Source organism: Geotrypetes seraphini, chromosome 2 (assembly GCF_902459505.1).
Source record: "Geotrypetes seraphini chromosome 2, aGeoSer1.1, whole genome shotgun sequence".
In the NCBI taxonomy this organism is placed as follows: Eukaryota; Metazoa; Chordata; class Amphibia; order Gymnophiona; family Dermophiidae; genus Geotrypetes; species Geotrypetes seraphini.
This window is the reverse complement of record NC_047085.1, coordinates 495755419-495780320: the sequence shown is the minus strand read 5'-3', so window position 1 is coordinate 495780320 and position 24902 is coordinate 495755419. Positions and strand designations below refer to the sequence as shown.

General features: G+C 40.8%; 1 protein-coding gene across 2 annotated transcripts in view; it reads left to right on the top strand.

Moving 5' to 3' along the window:
- Positions 1-24902, top strand: part of CDC25A (cell division cycle 25A) — a 132101-nt gene that overhangs the window by 73081 nt on the left and 34118 nt on the right. The window contains exons 10-12 of one of the 2 annotated variants that reach the window (XM_033931959.1): positions 1424-1585; positions 10204-10299; positions 23048-23110. In XM_033931959.1, coding sequence (XP_033787850.1) covers positions 1424-1585; positions 10204-10299; positions 23048-23110 — 321 coding nt within the window. The remainder of the gene's footprint in view (positions 1-1423; positions 1586-10203; positions 10300-23047; positions 23111-24902) is intronic. The other variant, XM_033931960.1, reaches the window with a different exon arrangement.

The following is a 24902-nucleotide window of genomic DNA, read 5'->3' as shown; positions in this document are numbered from 1 at the left end:
TAATATAATATAAATGAATATTTTTTGATGTGATAGAAACCCTCCCCCCACCCCACCCTTATCTTACATATTAAATATAGAAATATTAGGAAAATGGCATCAATCATGACAAAAGGACGTTAATGGTTCCCAAATTTTAATGAAGTTTTTATAATTTCCATTTTGCACTGCTATTGATCTTTCCATTCTGTATATGTGGCAAACTGAATTCCACTAAAATTTAAAATTGAGCCTACTATGGTCTTTCCAGTTATTAGTAATATGTTGAATGGCTACTCCGGTCAAAATCAATAAAAGTTTGTTATTACACATTGATTTTTTGATAAATTAATAGAATGTATATTGTGTAATATAATATAAATGAATATTTTTTTGATGTGATAGGGATGGGAGGGGAGGTTAACTTTCATGAATATCAGTTGATGATAATAGTAATACAAGTGATGTTTTTTCAATTCAAATGTTATTTCCTGATACACTTGATGTAAGTTGTAAAATGAATAAAAATTATAATTAAAAAAAAAGAAACATCAGCTTTATTAAATTGGGTATTTTAGATTTCATACCCTTGTGTTTTTTTTCCAGTGTGCTGACTTTTGGGAGGTAATGTAATTTCATATCTATGCTAAGAGAAATTAATTCAAATAACTAAACACCTTAATTATCAAACACTTCAAAGGCGATTTAAAGAAATTTGGTACACTGTAAGAATACTCATTGCTGCACGGTTTATAGCTTCATGCTTTCGAGTGGTTTTACAAAGAGCTGTAAATACTTTGTTATAGGCCAATAGACTTAAGTAGTTGTAATTTGGTAGGGGTGGAGGCAGCATTGTTGATCTAGGCAAACTTTCCTTCTGTCATCTATTCAAAAAGGTTTTTTCAAAATTTGTCTTCATCTTTTCTTTATTGAAAACCTTTTAGTTAATCCTATGTGTATGTTTGTTGCTTGCCTTCAGAGGAAGTGCATTTGGTGTTCTGTGAGATCAGCAATTCACCAGTCAGTCCCTCACTTAAGCTTAATTATAGAACTAAGGCACACCATACAATTGTGAGAACTATACATGCTCAGAAGAATTTTCTTCACAAGGAAAACTCTGTAAATCACATTCTCTGGACCCGTCAAGATTAAGACACTTAAACTGGTGAGCTGTCTTTCAAAGAACACCTGTTTGAGTAAACAGCTTCATGGTTCCATTCTTGTGTACTGCCTCAAACTTGTTCCTTGCTATTTCTCTTGGGAGGAGGCACTATGGTGGTTGTATTGTGTTCTTCCTGATCCAGTGTCTAAACCAGATGTTTCCTTGTGCCTTCAGTCTATCCTTGATAAATCAAAACCTAGCTTTTCTACCTTCCTTTACTTAGGGACTTGCACGTTCTTATAAACTGCTAGAGGCTTTCTTTATAGTATTTGTTTGTTGCAGGTGAAATCATGCCAATTATCCCGGTCATTATCTGTGCCAAGTACTATGGTTCGATCTGTCCTAAAAAGAATGGAACGGCCTCTGGAGAAAAAAGGAAAGAGTAAGAGGAGGAAAAGTATGATTGATATAATTTCTGAACAGGATTCCGCAAAAGAAGAAAAGGTAGGTGGTTAGCTTCCATGCAAATGGTCTGATTGTGGTTCATCTAAGACAGGGGTCTCAAAGTCCCTCCTTGAAGGCCGCAATCCAGTCGGGTTTTCAGGATTTCCCTAATGAATATGCATGAGATCTATGTGCATGCACTGCTTTCAATGCATTTTCATTGGGGAAATCCTGAAAACCCGACTGGATTGTGGCCCTCAAGGAGGGACTTTGAGATCCCTGATCTAAGATATTCTTTGTCCCTCCTTTTTCACACTGCAGGTCTTCAACTTTAATGCCCTAGTCCAGGGGTGTCCAATGTCGGTCCTCGAGGGCCGCAATCCAGTCAGGTTTTCAAGATTTCCCCAATGAATATGCATGAGATCTATTTGCATGCACTGCTTTCAATGCATATTCATTGGGGAAATCCTGAAAACCCGACTGGATTGCGGCCCTCGAGGACCGACATTGGACACCCCTGCCCTAGTCCTTCCATATTTTCAGAGCATGTTGAAGAATCTAGTTAGGATCTTCAGAGGGGGGGCTTGGGGGGAGGGGTTATCCATTTATAGGTACACTGTACAAACGTGTGTGCATTCTGGAAAGTCAGCCCCTATAAGTTCTGCATAGAATTCCTTGCTGCCTGAAAGTGAAACAGAGGATTAATTAACTTTCTCAGAATTGATGAAGCTGCACTTAAATCCATGCATCACTGGATAGACTCAAACCAGAATCTCCTGCACAACAAATGTACAGCTGGATCATAGGGTCAACACCAGGTACATAATCTTTTATCCAAAATTCTGAAAACTGAAATTTTCAGCACCAGAAGTATCCCAATGTGGCACATGCTGAAATGCAAGCAGATGCATACATCTCTCCTTTTCTTTGTGCTGCTCAAATCTGATGTGTATCTGCTTATCGAGGAATGGGATAATGTCAAAAAGAGCTGCAGATCCCTCTTGGGGTGACAGAAGCAGAAAAAGGTGTCAATAGCACAAAAATTGAGATCATGGTGTATCTGAACATCAGCTAACTGAATATTATGGTTTGGGAACTAGAGCTGCCCAATTTCAGGGAAAAAAATTTTCAATTCAATTTGGCCTATTGATTCGATTCGCTTTCAATGACATCTTTTTAAGTTTAAAGTTGAATCAATCTTTATTATAAAATTAAACTAGACCGATTAATACAGATCGATTCTGCAGAGTCAATGCTAACACAAAACCATGTCCTTTTCATACACACAAATACACCCTTGTCCAGGATGGAATAAATAATCAAAAACTAAAGATAGAAATATGTAGACAAAAGTTAAGCTAAACAGCCAAGAAGCCAGACTCTGCATACAGTGAAGCACCACAGACATAGTGACACATGGTCCCTAATACTGTGCAAAATATAAAGAAAGCAGATATAAATTTGAAAAGGCTGCCAAATAGCAATCTCCACTTTACAAATTAACATAAGAATCCAAGACTTCCTCAGAGTTTAGTCTTAAGGACACCATATATGCACTTGCTAATACAGTGGTACCTTGGATTATGAGCATAATCCGTTCCAGGAGCATGCTCGTAATCCAAAATGCTCATTTATCAAAATAAAGTTCCCCATAGAAAATAGTGGCAGCAGAAACGATTCGTTCTAGAACCCGGGGTCTATACCTGTCGGGTGCTGCAGCGCCGTCTCCTCTGTCTGCCTCCTCATCTGAAGAAGAAACCCACAGTGCCGCTTCAGGGAGGGGATGCCAGCCGCCGGAGAACCCCACAGTGCCGCTTCGGAGGGGGGATGCTAGCCGCCGGAGAACCCCACAGTGCTGCTTCGGAGGGGGGATGCCAGCCGCCGGAAAACCCCGCAGTGCCGCTTCAGAGGGATGCCTCCTCCATCCGCCGGCCAGCCCTCCACGTCGAATTCCCCCCGCATACTGGAGAGCCCCCACCCTAGCCCGAGCGCCGCCCCACCCGCACGACGCGCACAACGTCGATGATTGACGCTGTGCACGTCGCACACAACGTGTAGGCGGAACAGCACCCGGCCGTGCAGGCCCAAACAGAGGTCCTCCAACCTGCAGAAGGCACCCGATGTAGAAGACGGAAGAGGAATCCCCCAAAGCGGCGCTTCCTGGACTGTAAGTGCTCGTTGATCGGGGCAGTGTTCGGTTTGCGAGTCAAAAGGTTGCTGAGTGTTTTGCTCATCTTGCAAAACACTCGCAAACCGGGTTACTCGCAAACCGAGGTACCACTGTACTTGGAAAGGTATAACTAAATTATCATTAAAAAATGCTTGGCATAAACTTTGGCCATCAACAATGTTTGAAAATTGAATTTACAGACTGAGAGAAGACCCCTCAGGAGAGATACTGTGCTACAATGAAAACATGCCAAGCACATAAGTGAACTGTGCAGAGCATGCAAGTGCTTTCTGCAAAAATAACATTTCTACAAAAGGACTCCATCTTTGCCTTAAAAACTGACAAGACAAAGACTTTGAAAGTTTCCAAGTCAGTGATGAAAAGCTGTTATCGAATCTAATTGCTTACACCAGAAGTCTCTCATCTGAAAATGCTAAGTTTAGAGGTAGCTGATATTAATGAAGTGCTGAATATTGACAACGATGCACCCGCTGTGCATTCCTTGAGTGATGAGATTACTGAAATAATGTTAAATAAAGAAAAGCTTGAGGATAGTATTGATGATGATGTGAACACCAGAGAAACAATCCCTATAGATCAGCAGTCTCAAACTCAAACCCTTTGCAGGGCAACATTTTTGGATGAAAGCAGTGCAGCATGCAGAAAGACGCAGGATAGTTTGAATTGCAGTTAATGGGTGAGATGATAGATTAATGACTGGTATTTCATTTGTTAATCCTTGTAATAGGGGTTGAAGGGAGCCCTGCCCCTGCGTGTGCCCCTGTATCCTCCCCTGTATGGAGCCCTGTATTGATCCATATGCCCCTGAAATCTTCTGTTCCGACCACCCTGATTGTATATGTTGTTCGGGTTCTTGTGATTCATTGTGTTCCATAGTAGCTCTAAAAAATGGGTACCATTGTTCTGTGACTGTCTTGGTAATGGTATATCAGCTTGCGGACTAGATACTATGGGAATGTTAGCATTTGTGGGACTAGTGACTGTCGATGTGTACTCTTCATCAGAACAGCTTCTAATACGCTTTCTACCACGGTCTCCACCCTGTGTGTGATTGGTGGTATTAAAATGAATTTTATTATCCCTATTATCTCTGTTATATCTAGTCCGAGACCTAGAATTACGTGAATTAGATCTATGTATTGATCTCTTTCTTGGGTAAACTTTAGATTTCCCCCATGGGTATATATCTCCATTTTGGTAATCTGAAATATCCCTTTTTAGTTTTTCTTTTTTATTTGCTTTAATATCTTTTCTATATTCACTCATTTTATTATCTACATCCTGTATTATATGATCAAAATTGGAATCTTCCTTCTTAGCGTACTCTAATTTGTCCTCAGTTTTTGACCTAATTGTCTCAGATTTCTGTTTGGAGGTTTCTATCAAAAGAATCATCAAGTCTAGTGAACATTTGTTTAAAATACAACACCATTTGTCTAAAAATGCCTGATCATCAGTGTACATCGTAGGTCCTTTCATAATTCTCAAACCTCTGGGAATCATCTGTTTCCGGCAATATTCCAAGAGATAGGCAAAATGAAGATCTGCTCTAATTATTTCTCTGTTCATAACAATAATCTCTTTCCAAGTGTCAAAAATAGATTGAGAATTGTCCTCTTCATCCTCAAGAGGAGGTTGTTCTTCCAATAGGTTATTAAGCCTCTCTTCCGGGAAACTGAAGATATGATCCCAGGCGGGAAAGGCCATGTTGGAACCAGATAAATGGTGTACCTAGTATATATGACAACCAGTGCTGATCATTTTTTAACAACCCCCTTCCTCTATATAAAAAAAGATTCTTATTTTATTATGTATACTATTAATAATAATGGGAAGGGGGTGGGTTATATATATACAATTGTTGTTTCTCTTGATAGATTTACAAGTGATGTTTTCAAAAATATGTATGATTTTAATTTGTACACTTGTTGAAAGATTAATAATGAATAATGATAAAGGGTTTATTTAATTCACATTGTAAGAACATTTAATAATAATTTCAAGTGTTTTTTCATAATTGAATGTATTACATGTATTTCACTTGATGTAAGAATTTAAAAAAAAGAATAAAAAATATTAAAAAAAAAAAAAAAATAATAATAATAATCCATGAGTCACACAATAAGGGTGCACCTAGGAAAAGGCAGCATCTTAAACACTGCAGTGAGACTAGAACACCAACACACGCAGTGTAAAACTAAACAAACCAGATCCTACACAGTCAATTGATCTGTAGTCGATGCTACAGAAAGCCATGTCCTTTTCATACACACAGAACACAGATACACCCTCGCCCAATATGGAATAATCACAAACTAAAAATAGAACTATGTAGACAAAAGTTAAACTGAATCAAGAAACCAGACTGCATACAATGCAACACCACAGAAACAGTGACACATGTCCCCTATTATTGTGCAAAATATAAAGACAGTAGATGTAAATTTGAAAAAACTTCTACATAATAATCACCACTTTACAAATTAACAAACAGAAATAAAACAAATAATGAGAAATAAGAAAATACCATTTTATTGGACTAATCCATTTTTCAATTAGCTTTGAGGCCAAATCTTTCTTCAAGACAGTACCGTATACAGCTGTTATGGTATCCTGTCCTGACCTGAGGAAAGGGATTTAGTCCCCCCAAAATTGCCTTATTTCCATTTCCTATTGATAAATTTTAATCAATACAGTTACAATACTACTTGATTCTATGTAAAGCAACAAAAATTTTTTTCTACCTTTTGTCGTTTCTGCTTCAGTCATCTTCTCTTCACTCTCTTCTTTCTATTCAGCATTTGTCCTTGCTCCCTTCCATGCAACATCTGTCCTCTCTACCCTTTCCATCTACTGCCCACCCTCTCTCTGCCCCTTGCATCCATTGTCCACCCTTTCTGCCTTTTCCATTTAGTGTCCGCCCTTTCTCTGTTCCATATGGTATCTTCCCTCTTTCTATGTCCCTTCAATAAACTCTATATCCTGTGCCCTTTCTCTCCTTTATACATGATTTATTTCAGCTTCACCCCCTCTCCATTTTTTGTCTCCACCCCTTCCCTATGCTCTGGCATCTCTCTTCTCCTTTCCTTCCTTCCTTCCCACTCCATCTCATGGTCTGACATCTCTATCTCCTTCCCTTCTCTCCCCCCTCTCCAGTATCTGCCTCCTGTCTTTCCCCTTTGGTCCAGGCCTCTCTCTTCTGTGAGGAGATCATGTTGATCTTGAACACTGAATAATTCTTCCGCATTCTCCATATCACTGTACTGTAGTCTGGTCCAGCAGACTGCTTTGGCACTATTACATGGGTAATAGTAAATTCATTATGCATCAGCTTTCCACACAGAATGCCACAAGTCTCTATTTCTTGTGCTGTGTTTACATCTGCCAGCAACAGAAACTTGTGAGACAGATCCCTTGGCAATACTACACTTCGGAGCCCTTTGACCATCTGGTTCTGTATGGCTGCAGGCTTTAAAGCTCTATTTACTGGAGGAGACTGTCCAGCATACATAGTTGCATCACTCTTAAGGATCTGATCAGAGATTACATTAGACAAGGTGGTATTTTTAGGCATGGAAAAACAGGACATGTTCTCCTCAATCTGCTCAGATGCCTTCAAATGCCCTTTCTTGGGCTAAATCTTGCCTCCTGAGCTGATCTTCAAAATAGTTAAACTGTTGCTGCTGCATCTGTACAATTCATTTGCAGCTGCTCAAATTTCTGTAGGTATTCAATCTGAAGTTTGTTCCTGGTATTCCATTCCATACTTCTTTAAAAGAGTTTTGTTTAACTCATTTGTTTGGGGAAAGGCCACATCCTTCAATTTCTTCATAATATCTTGTTTCTCTGGTACAGCACACTGCCGATAGTCTCGATGATTAAGGAGTTTTTCTACAAACAAAATTATAAACTTGTTATAAAGAACAAATGCATTTTCTAGGTTTCCCTCCTCTAAATATACAGCTGCCATCCATTCCATCTCTACCCCGGATCAGAAGTAGCGGCATGAAGTAATGGCCTCATTGATTGTGACATTGCAGCCAAGTTTACTTAAAGCACACACCCACTCTTCAGGACTCAAAGATATATTTGTATGGTCAGGCATTGCAGCCAGTTTCTTCAGTGAGCCAACAGAAAAAGGCTGCTCCATATTGTCTTCTTTCTGCAAATTTTCATATTCACATTGTCTTCCCAATCCTTCTATCCTTGGAATCTATCTTCTGGATTCTGGATCCTGCACGCAACAGCTTTGAATCGTGCTGTTTCTAGGCAAACTGGGATGCTTCTCCTGCTCCTGGGTCTTCCTGCCTCAGTGAAGAGAAAAAGGAAGCACGTGTTTTCACAACTTGACTTCCCTCAACACCCCTTTCCCCTTCTCACGTCGAGGTCTATTCTTGAGAAGCACGCGCGAGAGTGACGCTTCTACTGGTGATGCCTGTCAGTGGGAGAAGCTGGCACAGTCTGAACCCCCACGAGCAGGAGAGCGGAGTGAGAGCCATATCGGGCGCGGGCCGCAGTGAGATCCGTTTTGGGCCGCATGTTGTGCAGGGCTGGACTAAGGCAAGTTGTAAGCTTCCTTCCATCACTGACCTATCTTCCATAGGTCAGCGACGGAGGGAAGCTTACAACTCGCTGCTCTTGCTTGCTTTGGGCCTTTCTCGTTGCCGGGTCCTGCCTTCACGGAAACAGAAAGTAGGCAGGACCCGGCACTGAGGAAAGCCAGAAGCAAGCAAGAGCAAGTTGTAAGCTGACCTGTCTCCTGTAGCGAACCCATGCTCCAGGGCTCTAACGTGTGCGTGCTGACTTCCCTTCTCTCCCCCTCCTCCCCCCACGGGACGTGACTTCCGGTTTCGGAGGGAAGAGAAGGGAAGCTAGCACGCACATGTTAGAGCCCTGTAGTATGGGTTCAAGTCACTTGCTGGCTTTAAAAAATTTTTAAAAAGTCAGGCTCCTACGATTCAGGCTGTGCTGAGTCAGCCCGGTAAATCGCCAAGCCGGTGAGAAGGGTTTTTGTTTTTTTTAAAGTTGAGCAGCGGCGGCAGCAGCAGCAAGATTGCGATCAAGATTACAGCCAGGCGGTCATCTAAATTAGCTGGGCGGAGCGCCTGGCTAAAAGGCCCTAGGGAGAACACTGTGGTGCATGTTAAGCTTGATTTTGTTTTTAGGTATTGCTTCAATCCCATTGGCATACAGTTGGCTGACCTGAGATGATGGACGTTAAGCATTGTTTTGAATGTGTTTCTGTTTGACGTTTTACTGAATGACAGCAAACTTCTTTTTTTTTTTTTTTTTTATTTCAAAGAAAAGCATTCTTATGGTCTGTCTTTTTCTGACTTTAGGTCTCTTCAGCTTGGAGAAGAGACGGCTCAGGGGGGAGATATGATGGAGGTCAATAAAATAATGAGTGGAGTAGAAAGGGTAGATGTGAATCGCTTATTCATTCTTTCCAAAAATACTAGGACTAGAGGGAATGTGATGAAGCTACTAAGAAGAAGATTTAAAACAAACCAAAGAAAATTTCTTCACACAACATGTAATTAAATTCTGGAATTCATTGCCAGAGAATGTGGTGAAATCAGTTTGCTTAGCAGGGTTTAATAAAGGTTTGGATAATTTCAAGAAGCCCATAGGCCATTATTGAGATGGATTTTGGAAATCTACTGCTCATTCCTAGGATAAGCAGCATAGAATCTGTTTTGCTACTTGAGATCTAGCTAGGTACTTGGGACCTAGTTTGCCCACTGTTGGAAACAGGGTACTGGGCTTGATGGACCTTCTTATGACTTAACTATTCGAAAATCCAAAATTTCAGAAAAAAGAATTGTGTACCTGTATTAATCCTTTTAAATGTTTCATATATAATGAGATTTCTGCTGGTTGATTAGAAATATTTTGCTCAAACAAGGGGATCAAACTCCAGCAGTCAGAAGGATAGAAACAAAGCTACTCTAGTAGTCCAATAAAGGCTACAGTAAGTGTTCATTCCCAGCTGCAATTTGCTCATAGGTTTCTATCTAGCATCTGACATGCCTGGCTGATTTCTAATATGCAAGGAAAATCATCACAAGTAAATGTCTAGCCCTATATAGCAAGCCTCACTTATGTAGAAGACCTTGTCATAAGCTGAGATGTTTGATACTAGTTCAACAAAAGGCCCACTGTTTACAGAAGCAAGCCACTGTTAAAGATAATTGCACTGCAGTTCTTTAGATCATCCAAAAGGATCATATTAAACAGGTGTTATTACATTTTAGAAATGTTTGTCAATTCTTCCTTTGGGAAATTTCCAACTTCTAAGACACTTCTGTAGGGAATTGAGGTAAAATTTCAAATAAGACCATGTGGAATTAGAAACGGGAGACTGGCTGGACCTTGTGCTATTTATCTCTCTCTACAACAAATGGCTTTTTTCCTTTATATGAGTAACTTTTTTTCACTAAGTGAATCGATTTGTTAAAACATTCATTTTGTTCCTATTTCTGAACAGAAGCAGAAATTGATGAGGTCAAAGTCCTTTTCTCATATGGAGATAGAAAGTGTTTTAGACAATGACCAAAGGGACCTTATTGGAGATTTCTCAAAGGTAAGAAAGAGATCAATTTATATCCTGTCAGATCTTTGTGCACATTGAAGGTATCGTACATGATCATCTGGGAATGAGCGATACTAGCTGGGTTACTTTTCAACAGAATTTACTCTGATAAAATGAGTGATCTTTTTTTTTTAATGCCGTAGCTTCTGGATTGATCTGGTGGAATTTAAAAAGAAAATTAAAATGCCTAGATTGTATTAAAAAACAGAATATTAATGGATACTTGGAAAACATTACGATTTATTAATAATTTAACAACTGTTCCAATACAAAAGTCAACAAATCAAACTATATGGCTAGACTCCAGGATTCAAATTGACGGATTTAAGGTCATAAGAACATAAGAATTGCCACTGCTGGGTCAGACCAGTGGTCCATCGTGCCCAGCAGTCCGCTCCCGCGGCGGCCCTTAGGTCAAAGACCATTGCCCTAACACAGGGGTAGGCAATTCTGGTCCTCCAGAGCCGGAGCCATCTGGAAGCATTGGATGACAGCAGGGATACGTATTTTAGAAGATGTTATTTCAAATGGTAAACTGCTTGAATTTTCACAATTGCAATATAAATATGGCCTTAATAAATCGCAAAGTTTCAGATGGTTGCAATTGAAGCAGGCCATTCAGGTGGGGTTCCCTGAATGGAAAACCCTTAACAATCATTATAGTTTGGAGTTCTTATGCTTTCAGGTGGACTTTCTGGGACACCAGGCCGCACAGTGGTATAAATTGATAAGTGGATTAGTTAAAAAGAAGCCTAAAAATGGTCTTAGAGACATTGGAGCATTAAGATTAAGCATCAGATTAATGCGTCTCAATGGCCACGGATTTGGTCTTGGAGAATGAGATCTACAGTCTCTGCATCTATGAGACAAACTTGTTTTTTTTCTCTTACATAGAGCTTTTTGGACCCCAGTTAGATTGCAAAAGTTGAATAGCTCTAAGTCTAATAGATGCTGGCATTGTAATCTCGAAGTAGGAACTCTAGATCATTTATTATTTTATTGTCCCTTTATTTTAGCTTTTTGGAAATCTATTTGGGGTCAAATAAATTGTTTATTGGAAAACCATGTGGCATTATCTTATGATACAATTCTATTTGGAATATCAATGAGGACACAGAGTCAAATTTCATCTAACAATAATAAGCTTTTATTGATCATGACAGGAGTCGCCATACTACAAATCACATTTAATTGGAAGAACTGGAGTAGATTCAATTATTGCTTCTGGTGGAATTCATTATGTCACATTTATAAAATGGATAGAGCAATTGCTATACAAAGAGGGGACTATAATAAATTTAATGAAATCTGGGGGCCGTTGACAAGATATTGTAATGAATAGATATCATTTTTCCATTATAAATAGAATAAAAAGGAAGGGGTGGGGAGAGGGCTTTGATAATTTTATTAAATATTTAGATCAATAATAAAGAATATTGTATATGAGCTTTGTGAATGCATAGGTTATGGTTGGGTTGGGAGGGACTGGGTGAAAATTTTAATGTTTTAATGTTGAATATGATTCAAGTATTGTATTCAATTTTAACTGATATTTATTGTTACACTTGTAAGATGTAAAATGAATAAAGATTTGTAAAAAAAAAAAAATGCCTTTAGTTTTCTCTTCAGAGACTGTGTGAAACATGGACTAGAAAATGCATGAATTATTAAAAAAACCACTCCCCTACCCTTCTATTCTGAGATTGATAATACCAGGTGAGGCTAAGTGGGATGTTCCTTTATACTTTAATATCCAGAACTAGACTTTTATAGGATTTTATCCTCTAGAATTGACAGGACCAGATTGTTTATAACCCTTGCATATGTCTCCCCCCCCCCCCCCCAGCAATCTTGAGGCAAAACCATACTTCAAGCAGCCCTGACCCAGACTGTTAGCTTTGTAGCACTGCAAACAAACGGGGATAAGAAGGTGAGGGAGTACAGAAATAGGTGGAGGCAAGATCAATATAGGGAGGATACATGTACAATATTTGTATTTATTTACAAATTATTGATACACTACAATAAGGCCTGCATATCGCTTTAATGCAGGGAGTAGAAGTCAAAAGACTAAGGGCAGAGGCAGGAAAGAAAAAGGCCAAGGGAGATCAGAGGCAAAGTGGATTGTAAGAGATTTTTGAGGAGTAACTTGAATTTGGTATATGAGTTTTCTGTTTAAGTAGGAGAGTTCCAAAGTTTGGAGCGTGACCAGTAGAAGAAAGAAGGTGTTAATGCCCCTGTACAGGTTGATAGTGAGGCTCCACTTGGAGTATTGTGTTCAGTTTTGGAAACCGTATCTGGCAAAGGACATAAAAAGATTTGAAGCTGTCCAGAGGAAGGCGACGAAAACGGTAGGAGGTTTGCGCCAGATGACATATGAGGAGAGATTGGAAGCCCTGAATATGTATGCCCTAGAGTAGTGGTTCTCAACCCTGTCCTGGAGGACCACCAGGCCTGTCAGCTTTTCAGGATAGCCCTAATGAATATGCATGAGAGAGATCTGCATATAATGGAGGTGCCAGGCATGCAAATCTGCTCCACACATATTCATTAGGGATATCCTGAAAACCCGACTGGCCTGGTGGTCCTCCAGGACAGGGTTGGGAACCACTGTCCTAGAGGAAAGGAGAAATTGGGAGATATGATTCAGACGTTCAAATATTTGAAAGGTATTGATGTAGAACAAAATGTATTCCAGAGAAAGGAAAATAGTAAAACCAGAGGGCATAATTTGAGGTTGAGGGGTGGTAGACTCAAGAGTAATGTTAGGCAGCGGACAGCTTCACAAGCAGACTTGCTTGAAGAACTTTTGGAAAGTTTGCGACTGCCACACCACACATGCGTGAGTACCTTCCCACCCGACATAGGGCATGCATCTCCTCAGTTCTAAGTTTTCTGCGGAACTGAGAGAGCCTCATTTCGACACTCTGCGTGAGAATTAGTTTGTTCTGTGCCTTCTCATCGCCGTGGCTCATGTTGTTGTTTTCACAGTTGCTGCGGTGCGCGTGTTAAAAAAAAAAAAAGAGAGAGAGAATTTTAAACTCTTTTTTCGGCCGTGTCACAGCGAGGTCTGTTCTAGGGCCTCAGCCTACCGGCTTCGATTTAGCCGCGGCCGTTTTCCATTCCATGTCCCAGCCGGTTACAGGGTTCAAGAAGTGTAGTCATTGCCAATGCACGATTTCTATCACTGACCCACATAAGTGGTGTGTTCAGTGTATAGGACCGGATCATCGTCTGGGGTCGTGCGCTCGCTGTGCTACACTTCAGAATCGAGCCCTTAAACGCTGTCGAGTTCAGATTGAAAAATCTTTGGGGCCATGGATCTCCCTCCAAAACCCTCGAATCTGACCTTGGCTGTGCCGAAGCCTTCTACAAGACTTAAAGCCTCGGCCTCGCTAAAGCCTCCCTCGATGGGGAAGTCTTCATCTTCAGGGAAATCAACAAAATCGTCCCCGGAAGGGCCGCTCTCCTCAGTGTCTCCCTCAGGTAAGCTATCGAAGCCAATCCTTCAGGAATCTCAGCCCACTCCAATGGCAGCCTCAGTGGGAACCATTGCTTCAAGGCTTCCCAGGAAGCGTGTCTCCAAATCGAGGAAGCACTCGTCTTCCTTGGAGTCTCTAGCTACACCAATTGTACCAGCTCCTGTGGTCTCGGTGTCGGATTTGCAGAATATGTTGGAAACTATTCTGCATCAGTAGTTTGGTAACATGCTTGCCAAATTGACTCCTGCCTTGACTCTGTTTTCTGCAGTCCAGCCTGAGCACTCAGCAGTATTACAAGGAGTCGAGTCCTTGAGAGTGCCTCGGTCAGTTTGAACACTCTATACACCTCTCCCTCCGTATTCGCAGTGGATGCGTTCTGGCAATAAGCATGAATATGAAAAAAACGCAAATAACTTTATGTTCACGGTTTTGGGAAAGTGCTGTCGTTTTTACTATTGAAACCGCAAATAACATATAAAAAAGTTATTTAAAGTTCAATACTGGAATACCTGTATATTGCTATATTGCTCTGAAAATGACCTGGTCTCCACACAGGAAAAAGTCTCTTTGTAGCTTTGTTGTTTTCTTGTGTTTGTGTTTGATCATTATTGCTTTGTTTTGCCACCATGTATTCGATTGGATATTTATTTTTTCTATTCGTATTTTGCATATCAAACTATGCAGATGACAACAAAACAAATATGGACATGCTAATTAGAACTGTGCCGAATCCTAAAATTAGCCCCTAAATTGTCTTTGCTTTTTACTTTCTCTTCTCATTAACTTGTGGTAATACATTACTGTATTGGATTTTGCATAGATAAAAGCATGAGTATTTTTAACAGTGCCCCAACAATACTCAGGGAAAGATCATCTCATTGGTTCCTAGTTTCACTCTGACAGCTGCACCGTTATCGCTGTAATGAACTAATTCTATCATTAATATCCCCTGGAGGTTCATGTAATCGAGGCAGATAATGGATGGGGTTGCCCATTTGAGTTTCCTCTGCTCGTCAGCATTGATGCCAGGAGAGGTTACTTGCTTTTTCTTTTGCTGAAAAGTTGCTGTACCATACAGTAAAAGGAAAAAACTTTAGTGGTGATGTTTTTTGGGGGGCGGAATCAGCGGTTGAAAAATCGTGAATAAGCGAAACCGTAGATACGGAAACCATAAATATGGAGGGAGAAGTGTACAAGGAGTCGAGTCCTTGCAAGTGTCTCGACCTCGATCTTCAACTGCTAGTCCTACCTCACAGCATAAGGCATTGCTTTCTTCAAGACACAGGACGGGGACGCCTGGACATTCCTCATTGAGGCTGGATCCATCTCGATGTTCGAGGCATAGTTCATCTCCACACCGTCTCTCGAGGCATTCATCTAGACCTAGGTCTTCTTCCCGAGACAGACCTCGTTCATCGAGGCATCAAGATTCCTTGAGGCCTCCAACTCCCTTATCGAGGAAATCTGTTGCGGAACCTCACATCCAGACTACACAGGTCTCTCATCGGTCAAGTTTCTCTCCTGTGAGGTTTTCTTCATCAGCTAGTTCTTCCAAAAGAAAACGTTCTGCTTTTCCTACTCATTCCAGAAGTGGACTTTCATTTTCATCTTTACCTATGGATTCAGATCTGCGGTACCAATATTCCAGAGAGGCTTCACCTTCTTTCTCTGCTGTAAAAGGTACCTCGAGGGGCTTTCATACATCTTCTTGTCAATGATGTCATCCCTCTTCAGATCCGGTATCATTTACTAAGTTCTTATGCCAAATGAGTAAAGACCTCAACATTGTCTTGGAGTCTTATTCAAAATACTCTAAGGAGTATTTGGAAGAACTGGATATGTTTAGTCCTCCTAGGGATTCTTTAAAATTACCTATGAATGGTATTCTTTCTCAAACTTTCAAGAGGAATCTAGATACACCATACTCCATTAATGCTGTGCCAGCAAAGCTGGAATCTCGATATAAGATGGTTCATTGTAAGGGATTTGAGAAGTCTCAACTATCCCATCAATCTTTTCTCGTGGAGTCTTCTTTAAAAAGAACCAGTCCTGTATAAGTTTATGCCACAGGCCCTCCTGGCCAAGAGGGCAGGACCATGGACAAGTTTGGCCATCGGCTGTATCAAAATTCTATGACAAATCGGATTTTAAACTAATTTTGTCTTCACAAAATTTGGGTCAATGCTATGCCTGCTTTTTTCAAGTACGTTTCAAAACATTGGTTATCAGAGTTCCAGCATATGCATTCTACTCTAAGGTCAACTTCGCATGCATATGGTTCAAGCTACATATGATGCTTTTGAAATGTCTTCCAGGGTCACTGCATTCTCGGTAGCCATGCGTCATCTAGCCTGGTTATGAACTGTGGACATGGATCCAGACTTAAAGATCCACTTGCCAACATTCCATGTCAGGGAAATGAGTTGTTTGATGACTCCATTGAGGCAACCACAAAATGCTTGTCTGAGCATGAGAAATCGTTTGCCTCTATAGCTCGGCCGAAGCTGAAGCCTTCCACCGCTAAGAGTTATAGACCTCCTCCATCTTATCAGCGGCATTATCCTCAGAAGTCAGCACCTTATTCAAGGCTGCCTCCTAAGAAACAGCAGGCCTCAAATCAACATCCATTCGAGTACATCTCAGTGCAATTGCTGTTTTCCATCAGCCATTTGAAGGGAAACTCCTCTCTACTCATCCTGTGGTTTCCAGATTTATGAAAGGACTTTTCAATATCAAACCACCTCTCAAACCGCCTCCAGTGATTTGGAACCTCAATGTGGTTTTTGCCAAATTGATGAAGCCTCAATTTGAACCAATGTCTATGGCTCATCTGAAATATCTCATCTGGAAAGTGGTTTTTCTCATTGCTCTCATGTCTGCTCGCAGAGTCAGTGAGCTACAAGCTTTTGTAGCGGACACTCCTTTCATGGTATTCCATCATGACAGGGTGGTCCTCCATACTCATCCTAAATTCTTACCAAAAGTTGTTTCAGACTTTCATCTAAATCAATCCATTGTACTTCAGTGTTTTTTCCAAAGCCTCATGCTCATCCTGGAGAAACAGCTCTTCATATTTTGGACTGCAACAGTGCTTTAGCTTTCTACTTACAAAGGACTAAGCCACATAGATCTTCTCCTCAACTTTTTATCTCTTTCGATCCAAACAAGTTGGGACATCCAGTGTCAAAGCGAACCATCTCCAACTGGTTGGCTGCTTCCATCTCATTCTGTTATGCTCAGGCTGGACTGCATCTAGAGCAGGGCTTCCCAAGTCCGGTCCTCGAGATCTACTGGCAGGCCATGTTTTCAGGATATCCACAATGAATATGCATGAGAGAGAGAGATTTGCATACCAAGAAGGCAGTGTAGGCAAATCTCTCTCATGCATATTCATTGTGGATATCCTGAAAACCTGGCCTGCCAGTAGATCTCGAGGACCGGACTTGGGCAGCACTGATATAGAAGGTCGAGTCACAGGCCATAAAGTTAGAGCCATGGTGGCATCTGTATCTTTCCTTAGAGGAAATCTGCAAAGCTGTCACTTGGTCCTCGGTTTATACATTCAACTCTCATTATTGTCTGGATTCTTTTTCTAGGCAGTATGGCCACTTTGGCCAGGCAGTATTACAAAATTTATTCTCTTGAATTGCCAAGACTCCCATCCCATTCTGGTTAGCTTGGAGGTCACCCATATGTTGAGAATATGCTGCCTGCTTGTCCTGGGATAAAGCACGGTTGCTTATTATAACAGGTGTTATCCAGGGACAGCAGGCAGATATTCTCACAACCCACCCACCTCTCCTGGTTGGCTTCTTAGCTGGCTTATCTGAACTGAGGGACCGCACACCTACGTCGGGCGGGAAGGCACTCACTCGCTGTGCGGGCTATCACAAACTTTCTACAGACTTAGTGGTGATGCGCTTTTAAAGTGTCTGTACCGGGGCTCCGTCGGTAACGTCACCCATGTGTGAGAATATCTGCCTGCTGTCTCTGGATAGTACCTGTTACTGTAAGTAATTCTGCTGTCTGACCTAAACTTCATAATTGTAACCTGATTTTTTATTTTTTGTAGTTCTGAAGTGAAAATAGCACAAAACAAGATTTTACTGCAAGAGTCAAACTGTGATGAAATATATTTTCCTAAAAGTGAACTCAACCAAACCAAATTTGCAATATGTCAGTTACATTAAGGGATAAGTGCCCTTCCTACTCCATAGTCAAGAACTGGGTTGCTGCATTTAGTACAGGACATGATTGAAAATTATGATTTGGCTTTATTCATATATTTGTTTTGTTGTAACCCATGAAGCAGCCCTCACCAGGTAAAACACGGCCATGTTGGGTATTCCTTTTAATTTATTAATAAATTCTCCTATTTTTTTTAGCCATGTCCTACATCTTTATGCATAGGAATTAGGGAAATGATTAGCTTCAGATGTGAAGCTGTTCAAAGAAAGGCAGTTCCTTGTGGGCCAAATGGAGATAGTAAGCAAGGAGTTGAGAAAAAGTGAGGAATCTGAGTTGGGGGACACTATAGAGGATTTGTACGTTTATCTGCATAAAAAAAAATTAGGATTGAATGGCAATAAGAGGTGGCGAGATAGAGATTGAGAAGAGGGCCAAAATAGAACTCTGGGGGACGTTAGAGATGATGGAGAATGTGGTAGAACGTGATTGAGCATGAGAGAATTGAAAGGTGCAATAGAGGAGAAAGATTCTGTTTTACACTCGTTTTATCATAAGAGCCCAATGGATTGGAGATGATGAGAAGAGACCGTTTGACTAAGTAGAAGGCAGATGAAAGGTCTAGAGAAATAACTATAACAGAAGGGATCTAAAACAGATCTAATGGTGTCATGGAAGGCTGTGAGGAAGGTTTTGTGCTATGAAGCACACACAAGAAACTCTAGGGGGGAGGACCTTCGAGAGCTTGAAGCACAGCTCCTCACCCAGGGGATGATCTGTCATTAGTACACATCTTTCATAGATCTGAATTTCCTTTCTTTGGCTCAAGTTCTGAAAGAACTCAACTTGTTTGAGGAGCAGACTTCTGTTGCCAGAAAGGATTACCGGCTTCTAGTTGGAGTATGGAAGCGGACTAAAGCTTTCCTGATGCATAAGGACCTCCCAGAAATAGTTTGGAGTGTTACTCCCCTGATGTTGCCCTGAGTATAAACAAGAGCTAAAGCCAGATATTTTTTTATTTATTTATATAGCCTAAGTGGTTTACATTCAGGTACTCAAGCTTTTTTCCCTATCTGTCTTGGTGGGCTCACTCTATCTAATGGACAATGAGAGATTGAGAGATGTAATGTAATGGACAATGAGAGATTGTGACTTGCCCAGGGTCACAAGGAGCAGCATGGGATTTGAACCCACAACCTCAGGGTACGGAGGTTGTACCAGCTACCTTTTGAAGGAGCAATATTGTTCTCGTCTGCCAAAGGTGAATGCTTTTGTCACTGCAGTGACTAAGAAGACTGCGTTCCAGTGGAAGGAAGAGCATCCTTTATGATCTGCAGGACTGTAGAAGGGAAGCTCTTTTGAAGAGATGCTTTGGCTTTGCGACTAGGGTCTCCTTTAGATGGATGGAGCAGTTGCCAGATCTTCTGAGTAGTGTCTCTGCAAATGTCTTGTATGATTTGAATCTTTAGATGGTACAACATTTCTGGCAGATGCTGTGTATGGTCTGAGGGCATCTTGCTTAGAGGGTGGTCAGCTGACATTGCTTATGATGTACGCCTTAGTTGCCCTTTAGAGGCCACGAGTGATGTGTGATAGACTTGGAAAAGCTGGTTAAGAATTTAGGAGAGCCCAAAACATCTGGTCTTCCAAAAGACAAACCTCATTCCAGATCTTGATTATCAGCTGCCCAAAGATGCTTCAAGGACTCTACTACTACTATTATTTCTATAGCGCTACCAGACGCACACAGCGCTGCACAGTCGCAAAGAAGAAGAAAACAGCCCCTGCTCGAAAGAGCTTAAAATCTAAACAGCCAAAACAGACAATACTATTTAACTATATTTGGGTTTAAAGATCCCTCCTTGAAGTATCCTGCTCCCCAATCCATATCTTAACATTTGAGAAAATATTGTTGATTATTTTTGGTGAAAGATGACAATTTGAAGATTTGAATATTGAGCAAGTGGAGTTTTTAATGACCAATGATTGAGACAACTCTCTTCCACAATACATTTTGTAAGTGGTAATATTGAGTTACATATCTTTGAGGGCCTTTCTCCAAGTTTGGCAGGACTGATTTAGTATACTATTCACTTACTGTGTTATAATTTAGTCTTTGGATTATTGAAGTACAGGTTTTCTCTATTTAATGATTTATTCTCTGAATAGTTGAGTTGGAGCCCTTAATTCCACACTCTCTACCTGCATATGCAATATATTTACATTTTAGTCTAAATACTGTGGTGCCTAATAGAGAATGACACGGGGACAAATTTTTCCCCGTCCCGCGAGTTTTGTTGCTGCCCCATTCCTGTAAGCACTGCCTTAACTGCACAAGCCTCGAACACTTAGATTTTAAAGTGTTTGAGGCTTGTGCAGATGAAGACGGAGCTTGCAGGAATAAGGCAGTAACAGGAAAAACTCAGTGAGACTGAAAAATTATTTCCCATGAGGATGGGGAAAAATTTGTCCCCATGTCATTCTCTAGTGCCTGATACCAAAAGACAAATAACTTTTCTGCTTTTAAAAAAGAATGCATTGAAATTTGCCTATGAACAGATGATCAGACAGGATTGCTGCATGGTTTGTTTCTAAGAAGTTTTTTTAAAGTAGTCATGAAGGAAAATCAAGTGTGTGTTTATAAGATTATATGTATTTTTCTGATACACTTGTTGTAATATGAATAAAGAAATTTAAAAAAAAAAAAAATTTTTTTAATGCATATAATTCAGACACTCTGGGTGGGGAAAAGGAAGCGGGTTTCTGGATTACAGCCTGAAATAAGAGGATAGAAAATTGCGTTTTTGGTCAATGATCCAGAATTTAGGTGTGCTAAATTCAGGGTTTTTATTGGTCAAAACATAATGGCTGGGCCATCCTTGAATGATAAAAAGCCACTTTACAAACCTGCTGTAATTTGAGAGGCCACAGATTTGATTGCAATAGTCCATGCCATGGTAATGAATAAAGTGCACAATTCAGTTTTATGTGGGCCAGCCTCTAAATACTGCAGCCTGAGTTGTAGGTAGTCTTGGAAGGCAGTCTCTCCTTCCTTATGAATAATGCTGGTTACTGGTAGAATTTTGCTCTCATTTTATGGACCAGAATATCAAGTGATAAATGGGTTAGCCCAGCTTATTTAACCGACTAGATCAGTGTTTTTCAACCTTTTTTGGGCAAAGGCACACTTGTTTCATGAAAAAAATCACGAGGCACACCACCATTAGAAAATGTTAAAAAATTTAACTCTCTGCCTATATTGATTATATATAAAGTAATTCTCTTGAATAGGAATCAAATAAACACAAAGAAAGTATTTTATAATTACTTTATTACGAAATAAAAATTATAAAATACTTTATTCAGTGCGAAACCTGGGCCTGTTTGGCTGAACACAAAGCTGATATTCTGGCTGGAATCGAAGAAAGACACACACGTAGCTCTTCGTCAACAGCTCTCAGTCTCTCTCTGTATTTGGTTTTTATAGCATACAAAAATAGACAAATATACCCTCCATCCTTTTTATTAAACCACAATAGCAGTTTTTAGCGCAGGGAGCTGCGCTGAATGTCCAGCGCTGCTCTTGACGCTCATAGGCTCCCTGCGCTAAAAACCACTATTGCGGTTTAGTAAAAGGTGACCATATTGTAAAATATAGACAGCAGATATAAATTCAGAGCTGTGCATAGTAAGTGAAGGGAAGTTTCATCTCTGGGAATTTACCCAGTTAACTATTAAGTTATTTGGGCAAATTCCTTTGAAAACTGTGGTAATACTGCCTCCACTTTGCTAAATTTAAAATAAAATCATTTTTCCTACCTTGTCTGGTGATTTCTGGTTGCACTTTCTTCTTCTGACTGTGCATCCAATCTTTCTTCCCTTCTATCAGCCTGTATGCTTTCTCTCCTCCACACCTCATTCCCTCCCCCAACTTTTTCTTCCTCTCTCCCTGACCTTTCTTTCTTTTTTTTTCTTCTTTCCTTCTGTTTCCCTGCCTGCCCCCTTTCTTTCTTTCTCCCTGCCGTTCCCCAAGCCACTGCCGCTGCCATCGGGGAACAGGACCCACCAATGGATAACAGGCCCCAAAGCCGACGCCGACGCATGCTCTCCCTGCTTCGGGCCGATCAGTCTTCCTCTCCCCGACGTCAATTCTGCAATCGGAGAGGAAGTTCCGCCCAGCCAGGCAGCGATTGGCTGGCCCGAACTTCCTCTCCGACTGCAGAATTGACGTCGGGGAGAAGAAGACTTATCGGCTCGATAGATTAGATCGCCAAGACAAAGTGAGTCCTGGGTGATTGACTCACTTTGCCTTGGCGAGCTACTGGCGCCCCTGCCTCGGGCCCCCTGTCAGCTCCGGGCCCGGCGGCCCTGCGGCACACCAGGCAACATCTCGCGGCACACTAGTGTGCCGCGGAACAGCGGTTGAAAAACACTGGACTAGATGATATGTTCTAGAACTTTATTGGTCTGTATTTAGAGATTATCGAGAAGATCATGTGGAAGTGATTCTGCATAGAGCTCTTTTTTTAATGGCCTCTCCAGTTTGGAGCACTTTATTAAATGCACTCAAGGGCTTTTTGCATTGTCAGCTCAGGAAATCATTTGAAGGCATGGTTCTGTTTTTTCTTAAGTCCAATTAGGAAGAGGTCCAAGTTTCATGGGGGTCAAATGCTGTCATCAAGGATTGATATTAAGAGACATAGGTAGATGGTTAGGGTTTTAGGAGAAGGGAAAAAATTGGATTGGCATCTTATCATATTTTATATTTGATTTCCAAATAAAAAAATTGCTTTGTGTTTGAAATATAGAAAATACAAACCTTAATAGTAAAAATCTGTTTTCCTGGTTCCAAAAAGCCACTTACAGCGATGGGGGGGGTTTGTATATGTTTTTTATTTTAACTAAAACTTTAATGCTAATAGTAAATTAGCATTGTGGAAAATATATTTATTATAAACCAATATCTGGTATAATATGGATTCCAAAAGGGTTTCCAGATCTTCATTTTGTCTAGTAGTGATTAACTTGTCCCTGCACTATGGCAATAATTCTTTTTCCTTTTATCTTGTAAGGCTTACCTCCTGCAGACTGTAGATGGGCGACACCAGGATTTGAAATATATCACTCCAGAGATGGTAAGAGAGAGTAACGCAGCCCACTGCTTCCTGATAATATATGTTGTGCCATGCTGAATTGGACTAAAGGTCTGTCATAGCCCCATATCTTTTCTGTTGTCTTGAAGCCCCAATGCTCTAAAGTCGCCGTTAAAATCCTATCAGCCATTCCGATTTCAAAACAACAAATGATGCTCCAAGAACTTCACATTCAAATGAGGTCTGTGGAAATGCCATTCAGTCAATCATTGGAGAAAGCGACTTGACACATGCAGAATAGCTCACAGAAAAAGACATAAATATGTGCATGTGCCAAGAAATGCTTCATCGTAGGCACACAAATTGTAGGCGTGCTTTATTGTAGCGCATCAAGTGCAAGTTATAAGTATCGGGGGATGGGGGGGGGTAGGCAGAGAATTACCAACAAACCATGCAAACTTTTTTTCTAACTTACACAAATCAATTGGCAGTGCCAGTCCTGCCGGTATACGGTTTTAACGAACACAGCTGAGACACACCTTTAACATGCACGGTTCAATGCTACAAGCACATCCAGACCTACTGGTAATTTTGGAGCGTTAAAGTACAGCACTTCGTTTCATGCATCATCTGGCAATGTTTGGGCATTGCCCAGAGTGCTCTTTTTAATATTTATGAGCTCATTGTAATACAGTTATTGGCGGCTGCAACGACATATGGAAAAAAAACTGTGCAGAGACATTTTGTGCATCAGAAGCTAAAATAACTTCAACTCTTTAGAGAGTTTTGAGATCTTTAGCCTTGGGAATTAAAGCAACAGCAGCAACTTCGTTTGTGGTTGGTGCCTGTCATACCAATTTCCATTGAACTCCCTCAGAGGATGCCAATGCTTTCCCTTCGCTTATAGTAGCAGGGGTGAATTATATAGCTGTTGCACTACATGACATCAGAGTTATGAGTAGTAAGTCTCTTGCTTATTCTATCTCAGCCCATAGAAAGCTCTGGATCAGGCTATGGGTGCGGGCCTCAGCTTCTAAAACTATGCTCAGTAAACTCCCTTTCAAAGGGCAAATGTTGTTTGGAAAAGGGCTGGATGACTTTATGGCTAGTATGACAGATCGTTGCCAGAGTTCTTTACCTGACAGAAGACTGAGGGTCCCCTAGAGGGGCTAGATGGTCTAATTTTCGAGGCCCACGACATTTTCATCTGTATTCAGAAAAATCTCGACCCAGAGATCCAATCAAGGATGCTGGCAGAGATTCACGGGCCAGGAGGCCTCAGTCCTTTGATTCTCAAGCAGCGACAACCACTAAAAAGGCACAATGATGCCAGAGCGGCGGCATTCCTCCCACAGATAGGGGGACAGCTGTCAGATTATGTGGAGGCCTGGGAGCAAATAACTATAGACAGATGGGTGCTAAATATCATTTGAGAGGGTTACCAACTTGAATTTGCCACCCCTTTACCAGACTTGTTGTTAAACTCCCCAGCAAGCAGGCCGGAGAAAGTGAAATTCTTTAGCACCTCTCCAGACCAGTACAGTTCACTGATGGGGTAATAGCTCACCATGTCCAGCAGGTGGAGACTGAGACAAAACCTTTTGGTTGTAATACATTACAAGTAGTTGTGCTTCCCTTTAACCTAACCAGTCTGCCAAATATCTGAGCAGAACTAAGAAGTGCTAATTATAACAGTAACAACAATTCTAACAGGAGTAACAACTAACATAGAACAATTCTTTTCCAAAATAACTGATCCCTAGAGCTGTTAATCACTAGCTTTTAACTCTGCTAAGCTCACTCAGTTTGTACCATCTTTTAATCATTGTAAACC